This window comes from Myotis nattereri (assembly GCF_964212035.1).
Source record: "Myotis nattereri genome assembly, chromosome: 1".
In the NCBI taxonomy this organism is placed as follows: Eukaryota; Metazoa; Chordata; class Mammalia; order Chiroptera; family Vespertilionidae; genus Myotis; species Myotis nattereri.
Window position 1 is genome coordinate 78695782 of NC_138075.1, and position 19451 is coordinate 78715232.

Consider the following 19451-nt stretch of genomic DNA (forward strand, 5'->3'; position numbering starts at 1 on the left):
AGCCACCCATGCTTGCCTACCTGTGAGGGCCGAGTCCATCAGGAGGCTGTCGGCAGGAGCAGGGCCCCTCCGCCTGATGCCCAGATGGGTTCTGTGGTCAGAGGCAGGGCTAGGGTGGGTTATTGGAGGAGGGAAGGTGGCAATTCCATGCATTTGCCAGAGAGGATGTGACCAACTGTCCTGGCATGGGCACAATTGTGTACAGTCTCTCTCCTGCATGGGTAAGGGGTCCAGGCACTTCTCCAGACGCTGCCCTCAGGCTGCCTGCCCTTTACATTCTCGCAAGAGGAGGCGGCATCACCTCCATCTCACTCCTTGCCCCGCCATGCTGGGGGGCTGCCTGTGGAAGGTCACAGGGTTCTTCCTGCTCTCATCCTCAGCTGCTTCTCAGGCTGCCTCCTACCTCAACAGTGGCTGCTGCTCACCACGCCTCCTTCTTGAACCTCTTTTCCCTTCAGTTTCAAGACACTCCTGGTTTGCTTCCCACCTCTCTGACTCCTTTACGCCTTCCTTTTCCCTTTCTCACCTCTAAAATGGAAGGATGGGTCCAGCTAGGAGAGTGATTCCATGCAAAGCATTGCAAACACAGTGGGTGTGTGCAGGGAATGGGGTGCCAGGTATGGCAACTACAGGAAGCACTGCTCCCTCAGGGCTGGAGGAACCGAGAGAGGACAGTGTCCCAGAGCCTCCGGGCTCAGAGGAGCCTCCCATGGCTCCTGCTCAGACCTCTGATGGGGACGCACTGTGGCTAGTGTGAGGGCCTCTGGGGTGGGCATCACATGACTGGTGCTGGGATCTCCGAAGAGGTGAAGTTCAGCCCAAAGAATCAGGAGGCGGAGCAGGGTCAGCTACAGTCTGTAGGCCACGTCCAGCTGCCACCTGTTTCTCTATGAGACTTACATTTTGGTCTAGAACATGGCCAGTTTTTGTAAAAATAATGTGTATGCTGTGTAGGTTGAGTATGATCTTATAGATGGCCATTAAATAAAATTTGTTAATCACATCATTTAAATATTGTATGTTCATAGTGGCTTTTTAAAAAACATATTTTATTGATTTTTTACAGAGAGGAGGGGAGAGGGACAGAGAGTTTGAAACATCAATGGGAGAGAAACATCGATCAGCTGCCTCCTGCGCACTCCCCACTGGGGATGTGCCTGCAACCCAGGTACATGCCCTTGACTGGAATCGAACCTGGGACCCCTCAGTCCGCAGGTCAACGCTCTATCCACAGAGCCAAACCGGTTTGGGCCATAGTGACTTTTGATCTGCTTATGCTAGCAGTTACCAAGAAAAGTGTATGGATATTTTCAACATGATTCCTGGTTCTTGTATTTCTGTCCAAGTTTCTTTTATGTATTTTAAGGTTATGTTTTATGCTTCTGTAAGCTGAAAAAATATTTTTTAATCCTTACCTGTGGATATGTTTTTATTGATTTTTAGAGAAAGGAAGGGGGGAGGGGAAGAGAAAGAGAGAGAGAGGGGGAGAGGGAGAGAGAGAGAGAGAGAGAGAATGAGAGAGAGAGAGAGAGAGAGAGAGAGAGAGAGAGAGAGAGAGAGAGAAAGGAAGGAAGGAAGGAAGGAAGGAAGGAAGGAAGGAAGGAAGGAAGGAAGAAAGAAAGGAATGAAGGAAGAAAATTGATACTCCCATGCATGCTGCAATAAAGATTGAACTCCCAACCTAGGTATGTGCCCCTACTGGCAATTGAACTCATAACCTTTTTGGTGTATGGGGGATGCTTCAACCAACTGAGCCACTCCAACAGGTCTGTAAGCTAAATTTTACATATTGTTCTGTTGAGTTGAATCTTTTTAAATGAAGTTACCTTCCTTATACCTAATTATATGTTTTTTTGCTGTAAATTCTTTTTTTTTAAAGCATCTATATATGTGCAGGAAAGGGTTAACTCAGCAGGCCTGTGTGGTCAAACTATACATTCCCCAAATTGGCCTGTTTTTAGTACTGGCCCATGACTGCCTCCTGGAGGATAAACTGGGAGTATTTTTCCTGATAAGTGTTTGTGTGCCTGAGGCCTTGGGACACACTGTATTAGTTTGATCTCTTGAGGGTTGGAGACTGAGTAGTTAAGATCAGTCATGTGAGTGCTTCATAACTAACCCCCAATAAAAACTCTGGACCCCAAGGATTGGGTGAGCTTCCCTGGTGGACAACACTTTGCATGTAATTGTTAATACCGTAGCTAGGAGAATTAAGCATGTTCCCATATGACTTCACTATGAGGAGACCCATGGAAGCTTGTACCTGGTTGCTCTGGGGCTCTATCCGATTTGCCTTTTCCCTTTGTTGATTTCAATCTGTATTTTTTTTTAATTGCTTAAAGTATTACAAAGGGTATTACATATGTGTCCTTCCCACCCCCCCGCCCTTGACAGTCCCCTAGCCTCCCCTACCCCCCAGTGTCTTATGTCCATTGGTTATGCTTATATGCATGCACACAAGTCCTTTGGTTGATCTCTTACCCCCCTCCCTCCTGCCCCCCAACCCTCCCCGGCCTTCCCGCTGCAGTTTGACAATCTGTTTGAGGCAGCTCTGCCTCTGTATCTATTATTGTTCAAAAGTTTATAATGGTCTCTATTATCCATGAATGAGTGAGATCATGTGGTATTTTTCCTTCATTGACTGGCTTATTTCACTTAGCATAATCAATCTGTATTTTTTCACTGTAATAAACTATGAGTATTACAACTTTTCTGAGTCCTGTGAGTCCTTTTAGTGAATCATCAAGCCTGACTGTAATCTTGGGGGCCCTCAACACAGTATATATACCCTTTTCCATGCTTTTACTTTCAACCTTCTTATATTCTTGAGATGTTATTTTTAATGTTTCATATGTGTTTATTGTTGACAGCATATGGTTGGATTCCCTGCTTCCTTTCTTATCCAGTTTGATAATTTTTTTAAGTAGAGTATTCTCTCTCTCTCTCTCTCTCTCTCTCTCTCTATATATATATATATATATATATATATATATATATATATATATACACACACACATATATATATATATATATATATATATATATATATATACACACACACACATATATTTGCATTTATATGCATCCTTTTATTTTTTATTTTCTACTTATCCTAGGTGTTTGGTATTTTCTTTTTAAGCTTTATTTTGGATTGATTATTTTTTTTGTTTTCTTTTTTTTTAAAGGGGAGAATGATAATTTTTATTTTTTTAAATATATTTTATTCATTTTTTTACAGAGAGGAAGGAAGAGGGATAAAGAGTTAGAAACATCGATGAGAGAGAAACATCAATCAGCTTCCTCCTGCACACCCCCTACTGAGGATGTGCCCGAAACCAAGATACATGCCCTTGACCAAAATTGAACCTGGGACCATTGAGTCCGAAGGCTGACGCTCTATCCACTGAACCAAACCGATTAGGGCTTGTTTTCATTTTTTATATATATATATTTTTTATTGATTAAGATATTACATGTGTCCTTATCCCCACGTTACCTGCTACCCCCGCCCCCCTGCTCATGCCCTCACCCCCCCGTTGTCCATGTCCATTGGTTAGAGTTAGACCTATATGCTTGCATGTAAGTCCTTTGGTTGATCTTTCCATCTTACCCCCACCCTCCCCTACCTTCCCTCCAAGGCCCTACAATCCAATCAATGCCTCTGTCTCTGGATCAGTCCTTGTTCATCAGTTTATGTTGTTCATTATATTCCACAAATGAGTGAGATCATGTGGTATTTATCCTTCTCTGACTGGCTTATTTCACTTAGCACAATGCTCTCTAGTTCCATCCATGCTGTGGCAAATGGTAAGAGTTCCTTTTTCTTCTTCCTCTTCTTAAAGAATACCTTTCAGCATTTCATATAATGCTGGCTTGGTGGTGATGAACTCCTTTAGCTTTTGCTTATCTGTGAAGATCTTTGTCTGACCTTCAATTCTGAATGATAGCTTTGCTGGGTAAAGTAATCTTGGTTGTAGGTTCTTGCTATTCATCACTTTGAATATTTCTTGCCACTCTCTTCTGACCTGCATGGTTTCTGTTGAGAAATCAGCTGACAGTCGTATGGGTACTCCCTTGTAGGTAACTGAGTTTCTTTCTCTTGCTGCTTTTAAGATTCTCTCTTTGTCTTTTGCTCTTGGCATTTTAATTATGATGTGTCTTGGTGTAGTCCTCTTTGGACTTCTTTTGTTTGGGGTTCTCTGCGCTTCCTGGACTTGTAAGTCTACTTCTTTCACCAGGTAGGGGAAGTTTTCTGTCATTATTTCTTCAAATAGGTTTTCAATATCTTGCCCTCTCTCTCCTTCTGGTACCCCTATAATTCAGATGTTGGTACGCTTGAAGTTGTCCCAGAGGCTCCTTACACTATCTTCATATTTTTGGATTCTTTTTTCTTTTTGCTTTTTCGGTTGGGTATTTTTTGTTTCTTCGTATTTCAAATCTTTGACTTGATTCTTGGGATCCTCTTTTCTGCTGTTGGATCTCTGTATATTATTCTTTATTTAAGTCAGTGTATGCTTAATTTCTAGTTGGTCTTTTTTCATATCCTCCAGGGTCTCACTAAATTTATCGGCGGTTTTCATAAAATCCTTGAAAAACCTTATAAACGTGGTTTTGAACTCTATATCCAGTCGTTTTCTTTCCTCCATTTCTGTCATTTGTGACCTGTTTTTTTGTCGCCGCATTTTGGCTGCTTCCCTGTGTTGGTAGAGTGGTTTTGTGTGCTAGGTGTCCTGTAGGGCCCAGTGGCTCAGCCTCCCCAGTTACCTGAGGTGGACACTCTTGGTGCACCCCCTTGTGGGCTTTGTGCACAGTCTTGTTGTAGTTATGCCTTGATTGTTGTAGGTATCACTGGGAGGAATTGACCTCCAGGCCAGTTGGCAGTGAGAATCAGCTGTGTCTGCAGTGGGAGAACTTCTGTGCTGAAGACACCCTTCTGGGGCAAGACTTGCTTCAGTGGGACTTTGGTGCTCACTGAGTCTGCCCCCTGAGTGTGTCCCTTATGGATCTGAGGAGTTGTAATCTGGATGGTCCCACTCTGACCACTGGGTACACTGGCTCTTGGCTCTAAGGAGGTGCTAATTTAGCCTCTGCCTGAGGTTACCCAGCAGGAGCTATGAAGAGATCTGCAGATTCCCCTTCCTTTTTTGGGGTTTGGAGGTGCCCAGATGAGGCCTAGCTGTGAAGCAATGCAAGCTGCTGTGGGGCCTTGGGCCTTCTCTTGGAAGTTCTGGGTCTGTCTGGCCCAGCTGCACTTTGTTAGGTAATTTTCAGGTTGCAAAAGGCCAGGGCATTCATATGCAAAAGACTCTGCCGCAGCCTGGGTGGGGCGGGGTCTCAGGGAATCAAAGGGTGGAGCAAGCAGCTATGGTGGATCTTCAGCCCTGCCCTAAGGGGCCGCGTGTCTCAGTGTCCCTGTAATTGCTGCAAGCACCTCTGAGGGAAAGCCGCCCTCAAGTTCCGAATTCTGCCTGCTGCCAGACAGTCCAGTTTCTCCCCGTATGAGTCTGGGTCCCCAGAGACTTCCCGGAACCGGAGTTCAGAGCAGTCGGGAGCTTGTGACTCCCTCCCGATTGAAAAAGACAGCTGCGTCCTCAGGTACCAGCCCCTTTCCTCACGCTTGAGCCTCCCCTTTCCGTGCGCGCTCGAGCCTCCATACCTCTGCACTTTACTTCCGTAGCTCCTCTGAGTCAGTGTGCTTTTCTCTTTTCTTCTAGTTGTAGAATTTCCACTCAGCCAGCCTTCCTGTAGTTCTGGATGATGTCTGTTTTGTTTTTCCGTTGTATTTTTGAAGTTGTTGTGGGCTTGTTTTCATTTTTAAAAGTTGTTTTTTAATCTATTTTTTATTAATTTCAGAAAGAAAGGGAGAGGGAAAGTTAGAAACATCAATGATAAGAGAGAATCATTGATCAGTTGCCTCCTGCATGTCCCCTCCTGGGGACCAAGCCCACGTCCTGGGCCTGTGCCCTGATGTGGAATTAAACTGTAACCTCCTGGTTCATAGGTTGACTCTCAACCACTGAGCCACAACAGCTGGGTGGATTAAGTTTACTTTTTATTGTTGACACTATTACAGATGTCCTCTATTTTCCTCCCTCTTCCCTCCTCCACCCAGCTCCTGCCCATCCCAGGCCCTCACCACACTGGGTTGATTTTTTTTTTCCTTTTTTAAGAAAAAATATATTTTATTGATTTTTTTATAGAGAGGTGGGGAGAGGGATAGAGAGTTAGAAACATTAATGAGAGAGAAACATCGATCAGCTGCCTCCTGCACACCCCCTCCTGGGGATGTGCCCACAACCAAGTATATGCCCTTGACCGGAATCGAACCTGGGACCCTTCAGTCCACAGGCTGACACTCTATCCACTGAGCCAAACCGGTTAGGGCCACTGGGTTGATTTTTTAAAGTCATTTTATTTTTCTCTGTCTGCTACTTTGGCATAACATCTCTGGTTTTATTTAGTGATTACTCTAGAAATTACAATGCATTAGCTTAACTGTCAAAATCTATGATTAATAAATTTACCATCCTCCTACTCTAGCTGGATAGCTTCTGTTTACCTGTCCATAACCAATTTCCCCCCTTCCTCTCTCTGCTCTGTGCCTCAGGAGATTGATCCGTATAGATTGATCAACTGGCCCCCTTCCCTCTGGTTGGGTATTTATTTCCCCAACTCTCTCTGCTAGGTCACATGCGTGGGCTGGGACTCTACCCAAGTCAGGGGTACCTGTCAGTTGGCCTATTCCTTAGAGCTACCCCATTTGGTTCCTGCATCTGTTCTCTCTCCTCTTTTCCTTTGGGCCTAGAGGTGGTGCTGGCTCCCCACTATTGGTTTCCTTAAACCCTGTCCACAGCTTGGTAAATGATACTTTTATGAAACCCTTCTCAAATTACTCAATTTAAAAGTTTGCTCATGAGGGAAACCAAGATGGCGACATAGGTAAACACCGAAATTGCTGCCTCGCACAACCACTTCAAAAATACAACTAAAAGACAAAACGGACATCATCCAGAACCACAGGAAGGCTGGCTGAGTGGAAATTTTACAACTAGAAGGAAAGAGAAAAGCACACTGAGACTCAGAGGAGGTGCGGAAGTAAAGTGCAGAGGTAGGGAGGCACACGTGGAAAGGACTAGCAACTGAGGACATGGTTGCCTTTTTTAATCAGAAGGGAGTCTCAAGCTCCAGACTTCTCTGAACTCCAGTTCCGGGGTAGTCTCTGGGGACCCAGACTCATACGGGGAGAAACTGGACTGTCTGGCATCGGGCGGAACTCATGGGCGGCTTTCTCTCAGAGATGCTTGAAGCTATTATAGCGTGGGACACTGAGACATGGGGCCTCTTAGGGTAGGACTGAGGATCAGTCATAGCAGTTTGCTCCGTCCTATTGATTCCCTGAAACCCGGCCCCACCCAAGCTGTGCTCAGAGGCTTTTGCATATGAAAGGCCTGGCCCTTTGCAATCTGAAAATTACCTAACAAACTGCAGCTGGGTCAGAGAGACCCAGAACTTCCAAAATAAGGCCCAAGGCCCCACAGCAGCTTGCATTGCTTCACAGCTGGGCCTCATTTGGCACCTCCAAACCCCAAACAAAGAAGAGGAATCTGCAGATCTCTCCATAGCTCCTGCTGGTTAGCCTCAGGCAGAGGCTAAATTAGCACCCCCTTAGAGATCCAAGAGCCAGTGTACCCAGTGGTCAGAGTGGGACCATCCAGATTACAACTCCTTAGATCCATAAGGGATACACTCAGGGGGCAGACTCAGTGAGCACCAAAGCCCCACCGAAGCAAGTCTTGCCCCATAAAGGTGTCTCCAGCACAGAAGTTCTCCCACTGCAGACACAGCTGATTCTCACAGCCAATTGGACTGGAGGTAAGTTCCTCCCAGCGATACCTACAACAATCAAGGCTTAACTACAACAGGACTGTGCACAAATCTCCCAAAGGGGTGCACCAAGAGTGTCCACCTCAAGTAATTGGGAAGGCTGAGCCATGGGCCCTACAGGACACCTAGCACAGAAAGCCACTCTATCAACACAGGGAAGCAGCCAAAATGCGGAGACAAAAAAACAGGTCACAAATGACAGAAGTGGAGGAAAGGAAACTACTGGATATAGAGTTCAAAATCACACTTTTAAGGTTTTTCAAGAATTTTCTAGAAACCACCGATAAATTCAGTGAGACCCTCAAGAAATCTAGTAAGACCCTCGAGGATATGAACAGGGACCAACTACAAATTAAGCATACACTGACTGAAATAAAGAATATTATACAGAGATCCAACAGAAGACTAGAGGATCGCAAGAATCAAGTCAAAGAGTTGAAATACAAAAAAGCAAAAAACACCCAACCGGAAAATCAAAAAGAAAAAATAATCCAAAAATATGAAGATAGTGTAAGGAGCCTCTGGGACAGCTTCAAGCGTACCAACATCTGAATTAAAAGGGGTACCAGAAGAAGAGAGAGAGCAAGATATTGAAAACCTATTTGAAGAAATAATGACAGAAAACTTCCCCTACCTGGTGAAAGAAATAGACTTACAAGTCCAGGAAGCGCAGAGAACCCCAAACAAAAGGAATCCAAAGAGGACTACACCAAGACACATTATAATTAAAATGCCAAAGCAAAAGACAAAGGGAGAATCTTAAAAGCAGCAAGAGAAAGAAACTCAGTTACCTACAAGGGAGTACCCATAGGACTGTCAGCTGATTTCTCAATAGAAACTTTGCAGGCCAGAAGGGAGTGGCAAGAAATATTCAAGGTGATGAATAGCAAGAACCTACAACCAAGATTACTTTACCCAGGAAAGCTATCATTCAGAATTGAAGGTCAGATAAAGAGCTTCACAGATACGAAAAAGCTAAAGGAGTTCATCACAACCAAACCAGTATTATATGAAATGCTGAAAGGTATCCTTGAAGAAGAAGAAGAAGAAGAAGAAGAAGAAGAAGAAGAAGAAGACAAAGATACAAATTATGAACAACAAATACACATGTATCAACAAGTGAATATAAAAATCAAGTGTATAAATAATCTGATGAACAGAATAAACTGGTGAATATAATAGAGTCAGGGGCATAGAAAAGGAATGGACTGACTATTCTCGGTGGGGGGGGGGAAAGGGGTGTGGGGGTGTGGGAAGAGACTGGACAAAAATCGTACACCTATGGATGAGGACAGTGGGGGGGGTGGGTAAGGACAGAAGGTAGGGTGGGAGTTGGGTGGAGGGAAGCTATGGGGAGAAAAAAGAGGAACAACTGTAATAATCTGAACAATAAAGATTTAATTTTAAAAAACTTTTGCTCATTTCTTCCTAGTATTCTGACTGAGACATAGACAATATATGAACCTAAAGTAGTCTAACTCTGTTTACTCCCCTCCAACTTATATGACATTTTATTTATTAGTTTTAAATTATGAATTCTTTCATTGATGTTACAATGAATCAAAGCCAAAGTCCTACTCACACCTAGTATATTTTAATATTTAATTGAGAAATGTAATATATATACAAAAAGTAATAAAATATAAATGTAGAGTTTAAGTATTTTAAAACCAATGCCTTTATAACTAAGACCCAGGTCAAGAAACAAGTGGGAAAAATGAGACAAGGAAGAAAAAAAGTCAATATTATTGTGAAGGTTATCACTGTGAGTAACAGGGTCTCATTCTTTTTTAAATGTATATTTTTATTGATTTCAGAGAAGGGAAAGGGAGAGATAGAAACATCAACGATGTGAGAAAATCATTGATCGGCTGCCTCCTACACACCCCACACCGGGGATTGAGCCAGCAACCTGGGCATGTACCCTGACCTGGAATCAAACTGTGACCTCCTGGTTCATAGGCCGACGCTCAACCACTGAACCACACTGGCCTGGCCAGAGTCTCATTCTTGCCTGACACTCTGAAAAAACCAACTGGGGAGGCTCAGCATTGATTCATCCATTCCATTCCTCTGTTGGAGAGGGTTGCCTCTCCTCACATGAACTCCCTTGTATTTCTGGGTTGTTTCTGTGTACATCCAAGCAATCTCCCATGGTGCTGGGAGGTGCAAGTGCTTGAGAAAGTCAGTGTGCTAGGAATTGCCCGCAGCTACAAATGAGCTCAGTCTACACCCTTTCTAAATTCTCTTCACCCTTGGTCAGCAAGTCCTCTGGTCTAGGTTGCTCATCCCTCATGGAGTGGCCCAGAGTGTCATCCCTGAGAACTCTGATCTCCTGGTAACCATGCTCTCTCAGACCATGGTTCCTAATTACCAAGGTGGGCAAGGGCTGAAGAAAAGTGAAAACATTAATGACAGTTTCATGGTGTAAACTTTCTTTTCTGATGTTCTTTATTGTTTCATACTCTGATTATGTTGAACTTAAAGTGTGTATTTGAAGCACAGGCTCATCATTTATAGAGATGTCCCAACATGGTGGCCCCAGAGCCACAGGGCGCTTCTACAATGAGAGGCAAGCCTGAGCTCTGAGCTTATGTCCTTCAGAGGTGGGGTGAGAAGCCGGCCACCACAATGCTCTCACCGGTGATGTAGCTGGCATCTGGAGAGCAGAGGAAGGACACCAGCCCCGAACAGTCCTCAGGATGACCCAATCTGTATGGAAAGAGGAGGTGGGCTGAGAGTGATGATGCTTCCTGTGAGCCCTGGGCTCCTGTCAGATGCTGGGAAGTCAAGACCCCTATGGTCATGAGAGAAAGGCTGCAAGTGGAGATATGTGGGCTCTACAGGGACGTTTACTCACCCCAGGGCTCAAATCTCAGAAAGAGGAATGCAGAGAGGTGATGGTGATCTTTATTCATCATGAAGGTCTGAAGTTACATGAACCCAGATCTACAAAGGACACTGCCTCACACACAACCTACCTCTGTATTTCATGGCGTCCCTTCAAATGGTTCCAAAAGTCTGGATCCTCAAACAGCTAAAGGAGAAGTCAAAAGGTTAGTGCTGCTCATTTAGATGGAATCACAATAGCTCCACACCATAAACACCTTTGTGGAGGGGCTTCTGGGGGACACTCTGGGCTCGTCCCTCACAGAGGACTACAATCCTGATTCTGCCGCTGATCCCAAAGGTGGTGGACCAGAGCATCAGAACAAGAGGCCACAGGGCCAGGTGTCTCTGGGACATGGCCTGGTAAGGGAAGGGACCCTGGCACTCAGTGGGGCAGAAGCAGAAGTTGTCTTTGGTCCTTACCACTTTGCTGAAGGCTGTGTCAATTAGTCCTGGAACTAGGCAGTTTACCCGGATATCCTTTGGTGCCAGCTCCAGTGACAGGGTCTTGGTGAGTCCCAGAATGGCTGCTTTACTGACATTGTAAGCCCCTAGCCTCTGTGAACACAAAGAGAAGTGGATGGCAAATAAGTAACTGAGGAGGAGAGTTTCTATTGGATCCCAGGCCTGTGCATATAAATATAACTCTTCAGCAATGCAGAGATAATTGAGAATCTCACAAAGAAAGGTTAAAAGCCTGCCATGTGTGTCCTTTATGGAGAAGGAGGGTCTGAGACACCCATTGATCAAATGTGGGTATAGGTGTGCCCCACCAGCAATGGCCTATTCTGGGATTTTCCTGGCTCTCTCCACGTTTCTTGGCAAATGGGGCTATTTCCTTCCTTTTCATCTAGCGTCATGGAAGGTTATACTTACAGCTGCTGGTACATATGCCAAAACTGAGGAGACCAGAACCACAGAGCTTCCCCTGGGAAGAGAAAGACGGGATAAATATGATGGAGCCACATATAAGTGAGGCAAATAGACACATCTGGGGCATGAAAGGAAGTGGAGACTGTGGACCATGAAAGTGAGTGAAAGAAATTTAGGTTCAGATTAGAGCCTGCTCCTGCCTTCCTTCAGCCTGTCTCCTTTGGCCTAGACTCTAGGCCCTAGAGCATCCTGAGGACCAGGACCAAGTTTATGTTTTCATCCACACTTGGATGCTCAACCCATTAAGGAGAACTAGTATGAACACTTTTATCAAATACAGCCAACATTTGCCTTTATTCTAGACTATTGTTCCATTTACTGGCTTTGAGGGTGTTCTATACTAGGCATGCTTAAGGGTAATATTCAAAGTACATCCCAGATTCTTTGGAATCTTAATCTCAGAAGCTCCACGCCCCCCACAATCCTACCCCAAAATCCTCTGGAAAAGTTTTTTTAAGGATCCTCAGTCACCAAGTCTAATGACCCTTGTTCAGACCTCACTTCTCTACCCTCCAATTTCCTGTCACATCAGATACTGTAGACTAAAATTTCCTTTCTGGAACCTGTTTGGTCCTCTTGAGAAATCTGCACTCTTGCCTCTCTTTTCCCCTTTACCTACTCATTCCCTTTCCCTCAGTGTCTAAATCAAGATGTTTCATTATTCCTCAAGTGTTTTCTCTTCATGCTCTCTTTTAATTTAGGAAGAAGATGAAGTATGCCTAAAATAATTATAACCAACTATCATACAACTGTCACCATTGCCTCCTAAATGTTGACCAAATTCCTTATCACAACATTCAAGGCTATCCATAATTTAGCAACATCCTGCTTGTCCAGCCTTGTCTCTGACCTCTTCTCTTCACTCATCCTGGATCTAAAGGTCATTCTGTGCAACACACACAGAGCAGGGATGATGGGGAAGATAATGGAGGACATGGCTAGCCCAAGAGTAAAACAGTTTGAGAGATAAGAGTTGAGTGGGACTTGGAAACTCCACTACCCTTATTATGGACAGGCTGCAGGGTGCCTCAGTGTCATCAACCTGGACTTTTGTGCCCTGACCTGCTGCATGCAGCCTAAGAGAGGCCACTTTCAGTTCCCCAGTTCCAGGACAGTTATGGGAACTCTGGGCCTTCCTGTCATTAGAATTCCGTTTCTCTCTTCCAGTCCCTGCCGATTTCTGGGCACTCTAGAAACTGGGTATTTATGCAAGAAGAAAGGATTTTTTTCTCTTTTGTGACCTAGAAATATGAAGTTAAACTTTCACTAGTCTAGAGAGACCACTTGCATTCCTCTGATTCCAGGACAGCTGTGGGGACTCTGGACCTTTCTGTCTGTAGATCCCTTATTGTGCTTCTAGTAGAGTCCTTGCCAGATTCCATGGGCATTCTAGCTATGAGAGAATGACACTATGGATAGAGTCTGAAAGTCAAATTCTCACTTCTCCTGTGTTACTGGCTCAGCTAAGCCTGCTGCCCAGAAGAAAGATCTAACTCAATACCTGGATCTTGTTTACCACCTCTGCTTCATATTTGACACTTAATGTCTCCATCCCTCTCCCCTTCCATGCCCTCACCCCCTGTTCTCCATGTGGGGCAGCAGCTGGCTCAGCAGCAGGGCTGGGGCCTTCACGTTGACATTCAAGATCTGAAATCAGAGCAAATGAGGGTGGGGGAGGAGAGAAACTCAGTCCAGTGCATGTTCTCACTGTATTAGCAAATACACCACATTAGAACATGGGCGTGCTGGCTTCTGACAATGGGAAGTGGAGAGAGTGCTGGCTTTCTTTGACATACAAGGGGGTGGGGGGAGGCATCCTGAAAAAGCAGGAATATGGGGATCAGGAAGCCTTTGCAGGCATAAGACCCAGAGTCTGCAGGATGTCTCCCTGTGTCTGTAAGGGTATTGGTTAGACAAAAATGTCCCATTTGGGTCTGAGGAGGCACTGGCCAATTGAGTCTGGGGAAGGCTGGTATTATAAGCTGAATTGTGTACCACCCAAACTCTATGTTAAAGCCATAACCCCTAGTACCTCATAATGTGACCTTATTTGGAACTAGAGTCATTGCAGACATAGTTAAAATGAAGTCATAGAATGGGCCCTAATTCAAAATGAATGGTGTCCTAAGGAGGCAAGTTTGCACATGCACGCGCGCACGCACACACACTGAGAATTCCATGTGAAGATGAAGGCAGAGGTTGGAGTGATGCTTTTTTCTATAAGCCAAGTAACATCAAAGATTGCCAGCTAGGGAAGTGACATGAATAGATTCTCTCATAGCCATCAGAAGGAACAAACCCTGCAGATGCCTTCTGACCTCCAAGACTGTGAGACAATAAATTCTGTGTGTAAGCCACCTGGGTTGTGGTACTTCGTTACAGCAGCCCTCTGAAACTAATACAGCTGGATTTCAGGGTTTAAGCCTTGGACATGAAGCATTCTTAGGCAAGGAAAGGAGTCATTCCCTTCTCTGTGCCCCACATTTATTGTGATGATCTGGCTCTCTGTTGGACCTTCCCAGCAAACTGGGAGCTCATGAACAGTGGGGATCAGAACTAGAGTGTAGCAAGCATGTCAAACTCGTGGTGGCTGCGAGTTTGACATGCTTGGTGTAGACACTCTTACCTCCATCTCACAGATGGGGAATTAAGGGTCAGAGTCCAGGCACCTGGTCTGCTTGGTGGCAGTGAGTCTGTGAGGGGAAGGTGTGTGGGAGCTGAGATGGAAAGAGAGTCGTGCAGAGGGTGAGGATGACATCCAGTCAGCCCTACCTGGTGTCCCCAGACCTCACCTTGTCCCAGACCTCCTCACTGCTCCCCAAGGTACTTCCCACGTAGGGATTGACTCCTGCCACACACACCAGGAAGTCAACATTCCCAGAATGTCTCAGGGCCTGCAGGGAGAAGGGGGCAATGAGGACCAGGGTCAGGAAGCAAAAGAAGTTTTCTGTTGCAGTGGGAGGTATTTCGGGTTTGCTCTCCCTGGGTCTCTGCCTGGCTAAATCCAGGAGGGGACCACACCAAGTGAGGGTGGAGAGCTGTCTCTCCTCATCAGACTTAAAACATCTCTCCACCCAGATCTGTAAACCTGTTCAGGCTCCGGAGTAACCAATGCTGAGCACATGGTCAGCCTTCATTCCTGTGCTTGTTCGCTTGTTCATTTGATCAGGTTATGTTTTTAAAATAACCTCTCTTCCTCTTTCTAGCTCCAAACCCTACCCATCTCCTCACCGTGGCCACCAGCCAGTCTCGGTCCTCAGCCTTCCCCACGTGGCACACGGTGCCAGACACGCTCAGCCCCTCCCCCTGCAGCGCTGCCAGTGCCTGGTCCACGTTCTGCTGCTTCCGGCTGCTGACCACCACGTGGGCCCCATCCTGGGCCAGACGCCGGGCGATGGCGAAGCCAATCCTGAGGGCAGAGATGGCTATGATGGCTTCATCCCTCCCCACCCTCCTCCTGGGAGGCTGATCATGAGACACAAATTGAGTTCCACAGTGTGGTTCAAGAACTGCCTCCAAATCTTTCGAGTGGGAAAGAGGAACTATTGAACATTTTCTATACATCAGGCCTTCACCAAGACTAACCCAGTTAACTCACAACTGTACGTATAATAATCATATGAATGAGAAAATTTTCATAACAGTTTAATTGAAGGGAATTTTTAAAAAGTAATGATCCTTCAGAACACGTGTACATGTGCGGGGCATCCAGCGTGAATGGTAGAGAATCTTTAACTGCCCAGTGTTTTCTCCTTGGTTTTAGCCAGAGGCCTCAGGTGCAAATTGCACTTTCTATAAGCCTTAAAGCTTTCCTCTGTCCTGCAATTTAAAAACTTCAATGCTGAGAATGTGTTCTGCCTCCATTCACCATCTCCTTACCTTAAGGAGGTCTGAAGCACTCTTGACTTGGGCTGGTTGAGTACCTGTGATCAAGGGCAGAAGGCATACGAACCTTCTCTTATAGAAACTGCTGGGGCAACATAGAGTTTTCAATTACTCATTAGTGATGAGGGCTGGGCATTGGGGACACGCAGATTTAAAACATCATTGGGGCCCTGACCGGTTTGGCTCAGTGGATAGAGCATCAGCCTGCGGACTGAAGGGTTCTAGGTTCGATTCTGGTCAAGGGCATGTGCCTTGGTTGCTTGCACATCCCCAGTAGGGAACGTGCGGGAGGCAGCTGATCAATGTTTCTCTCTCATCAATGTTTCTGACTCTCTCTATCCCTCTCCCTTCCTCTCTGTAAAAAATCAATAAAAAATATATTAGAAAAAAAAACAAAACACATCATTGGGGCCCGGCCAGTTTTGCTCAGTAGTGAGCATTGACCTATGTACCGGGAGGTTATGGTTCGATTTCTGGTCAGGACACATTTCTGGGTTGCTGGCTGGAACCCCATAAGGGGGTGTGCAAGAAGCAGCCAATTAATGATTCTCATCATTGATGTTTTTTATCTTTCTCTCCTCCTCCCTTCCTCTCTCTGAAATCAAGAAAAACATATTTAAAAAAAATAAAACATCATGGTGATGTGGAAGTCTGGGATATTAACAGTTCTAAAATAAAGCGATCTAAATTTGACCATGAAAGGTCAAAAGGAAGACAGAGCCCCTGAACACCAGAATCCGCGCCCCCCCCCCGGCCCCCCCCCGCCCCCCCCGCTTGTGGTAATGACTCATTAAAGACTGTGGCCCATTATGGCAGTTAGAGGATAAGTGGAATTGGAGGAACATAGGAAGAGATGCGACCAGGAGAGGGTCATCTATGTGAGCTCTCTGAGCTGATCTTGAGACATCGCCTTGTCCAGTGCCCTACTGCCAGTGAACACTCTGCAGTCAATGGAATCCCTAAGTCTGAGAGACCAATAGTCTCTGGCTTCTCCCTATTAGACCAGGACCCTAAAAGCCCATGGCCATGTGCCCATGAAGGATGGGGAGAGACCTGTCCTGATGATGATAAGTTAAATACCTTAGGGTTACCCAACCAGTAAGTGGCAGAGACTAGATTCAAACACTGCTCTGATTGAACCGGAAGCAGTTGATTTTGCAAATCTATCATTCTTGGAACTTAGAAACTGGATGTTTTAGGAAGAAACACTGAGTTGGGGTTAATGATACATGCCAGAGCTGTGTAATGAGATGGGGGTGTCAGGAAGGATGTGTGAGAAGGACATCCCCTGCCCTGGGATGGGACTCTAAATCTGTTCATTACATGGACTCCCATTCACTCACCCACTTGTCGACCCAGTGACCACAGCTACTTTCCCAGCCAGTGGACAGCTTCTATCTGCTGTTTTGCTGCTCATTCTTGCTGAGAGAAGGACTGAGGAGCATTGAAGACCTTTAAAGGCCCAAGACGTGGCCCTGAACATGCTAGTCATTGTCTGGCCTCCGGCCTCCTGAACCCAAAGCTGGGGAAGAACCTGGGAAGACAATCACCATGAACCATGTTAGAATCTGACTCCACCCATCCTTTGTGGGAGGGTACCACTGAAGTCTCTGATAGGTGTCCTACCATCCTTTAAACTTACCAGGAAGCACAGAGCTGCTCATGTCCTTTCCATGACCAGTTCCCCAAATGGGCTTCCCTGCAATGCTGGGTCCCTGGTAGATGCCTGAGTGATACTTGCCTGACTCACCTCCCCAGCCCCAAACAAGGAATATCACTGTGGTCTTCTGAGAGTCACCTTTGTACTTCTCTCCATACATCTATTCTTCCACAAAGAAATTGCATTGGCCTTTCTTCTTATCTTTCCCCAGCCTGTTGCAACCACCACACCCCAGTCCAAGTTCTTGTCACCTTCCCCACCTGCTGCAAACTCCTCTTCCTTCAGCTCCTCACCTGAAGCAACAGCAATTGTCCCTTCATCAGATATACCAGATGTGTCAGCATTTCTGGGAGGCAAGTTGTTTTCCCACATCACAAATGACTCTGAGCCAGCTGAGATAAAAGTCTAGCCACTCCCCCTATGTTTAAAAATCTTTCATAGGGCCTATACCTCACATCTCTTGAACTCCAGGCCATATTGTTCAGCCCCACCTGCCCAAAGACCCTATGGTACTTGTTTCATTGTAACTGTTTCAGCAATACCTCATTTCTTCAGTAACTTTCTCTCAACCCACACCTTTCATCGCAAACCTTCCATCCATCTTATGGGGAGATCAAGGAACAATAGTTGTCTTGGGGTGGCTACCTCAGAATCACACTAAAAAATCAAGTAGTTTTTTTGGAGATGGCCTTGGGAAGCAATGTTAGGGAGTTGAAAGAGTGGGACAGAAGGGAAGATAGCCTATAAATGGTACATTATCAAGTGAGATATGTCTATTGGTAACTGAAAGTCAATCTTATTGAGGAACTCTGAGTAATAGTTTTGTTTCTTAATTCTCACCTGAGGATATGTTTATTGATTTTAGAGAGAAAGGAAGGGAGAGTGAGAGTGACAGAATGAGAGAGAGAGAGAGAGAGAGAGAGAGAGAGAGAGAGAGAGAGAGAGAGAGAAATGGATGTGAGAGAGAAACATCAATTGATTGATTGATCCCCATATGGGCCCTGAACTGGGATTGAATCTGCAATCTTTTGATGTATGGGATGATGCTTCAACCAACTGAGCTACCTGGCTAGGGAGGACAAAGGACTGGACTTAGGGTGACCAAGAATCCCTGTTTCTAGGACTTCAGGTTTAGCACTGAAAGGCCCACATTCTAGCAAATTGCTAAGTCCTAGACAAACCAGACAGGCAGTTACCAGCACAGGGGCACATCCAGCTCCTGTCAGTCACTAGCTGAGGACTGCTCCTGGGGTGGAACAAAGAGGTGACGAGCAGAGACAGCAGAGGGCCTAGGTAAGGTGGGATGGTGCGGTAACACCATGGGAATTGGGACTTTCTCTTATGAGGGAAAAAAGCTTGTGGAGGTTTTTACAAAATGGTATTTTGACATAAATAAATGATGATCACACTCAGGGAGCCATAAACTTTATTCTAGGCCCTCATGACTAAAATAGCCAATCATTGTTTCTCTAGTGTTCATTTTTTTGTCTTAATTCTTCTTCCATTTTCCGAGTGATCTATCCCAGTTTATTAAGCTGTTGCACAATATGGAAAGCTAACCTAACCCTTCCCAGGAACAAATCATAGGGCTCTGAAAATAGACACGTTCACATCTGTATTCAACATAACAGCTCTAAACAACCATGCACTTACTAGCTAAATCTCTGGGTTTCCAAGCAAGTTCAATGCTGTTAATCTCAAGAAATGTTATGGACTGAATTGTGTCCTCCTGCCCCTAGGTTCATATGTTGAAACCCTAACCTCTACAGCTTCAGAGTGTGACTGTGTTTGAGAAGAAACCTTTAAAGATGTGAATAAATTCACCTATTTACATATAAAAACAGATTTATGAATAAGGACCTTTATCATCCAATTTATAATAGTTGAAAAAATAGCTAAACTTAAACGCCGAATATGGGATGCATGTTACTTGATGGAGTATATGTAGCCATTTGAAAGGGTGTTCATAAGTAGTTTGTAACAATACTGAAATGTTTTTGTTAAAATGCTAACTAAAAAATCATGACACAAACTTATATACAGCATGGCTGAAATTATATTAGCATAAATGTCTATATAGAACAATATGGTAAGTAAGCCTGAAAGTAAATAAGCTGTGATGGAATGAAAGTGATAAATTAAATATGTACTTCAGCTTTCTCTTCTTCCCCATCACCACTAAAAGATACTTTTTAAAAAA

At 45.0% G+C, this 19451-nt stretch overlaps 1 protein-coding gene across 1 annotated transcript; it reads right to left on the reverse strand.

Moving 5' to 3' along the window:
- Positions 1-10313: 10313 nt before the first annotated feature.
- Positions 10314-17083, reverse strand: LOC308517295 (dehydrogenase/reductase SDR family member 2, mitochondrial-like; the record flags this gene model as incomplete). The annotated part of the gene is made up of 8 exons (XM_081088410.1): positions 10314-10596; positions 10866-10921; positions 11197-11331; positions 11650-11701; positions 13283-13353; positions 14499-14600; positions 14938-15115; positions 16935-17083. 8 exons carry the CDS (start codon positions 17081-17083, stop codon positions 10485-10487), a joined length of 855 nt encoding a protein of 284 aa, XP_080944536.1. The 3' UTR covers positions 10314-10484.
- Positions 17084-19451: the final 2368 nt, after the last annotated feature.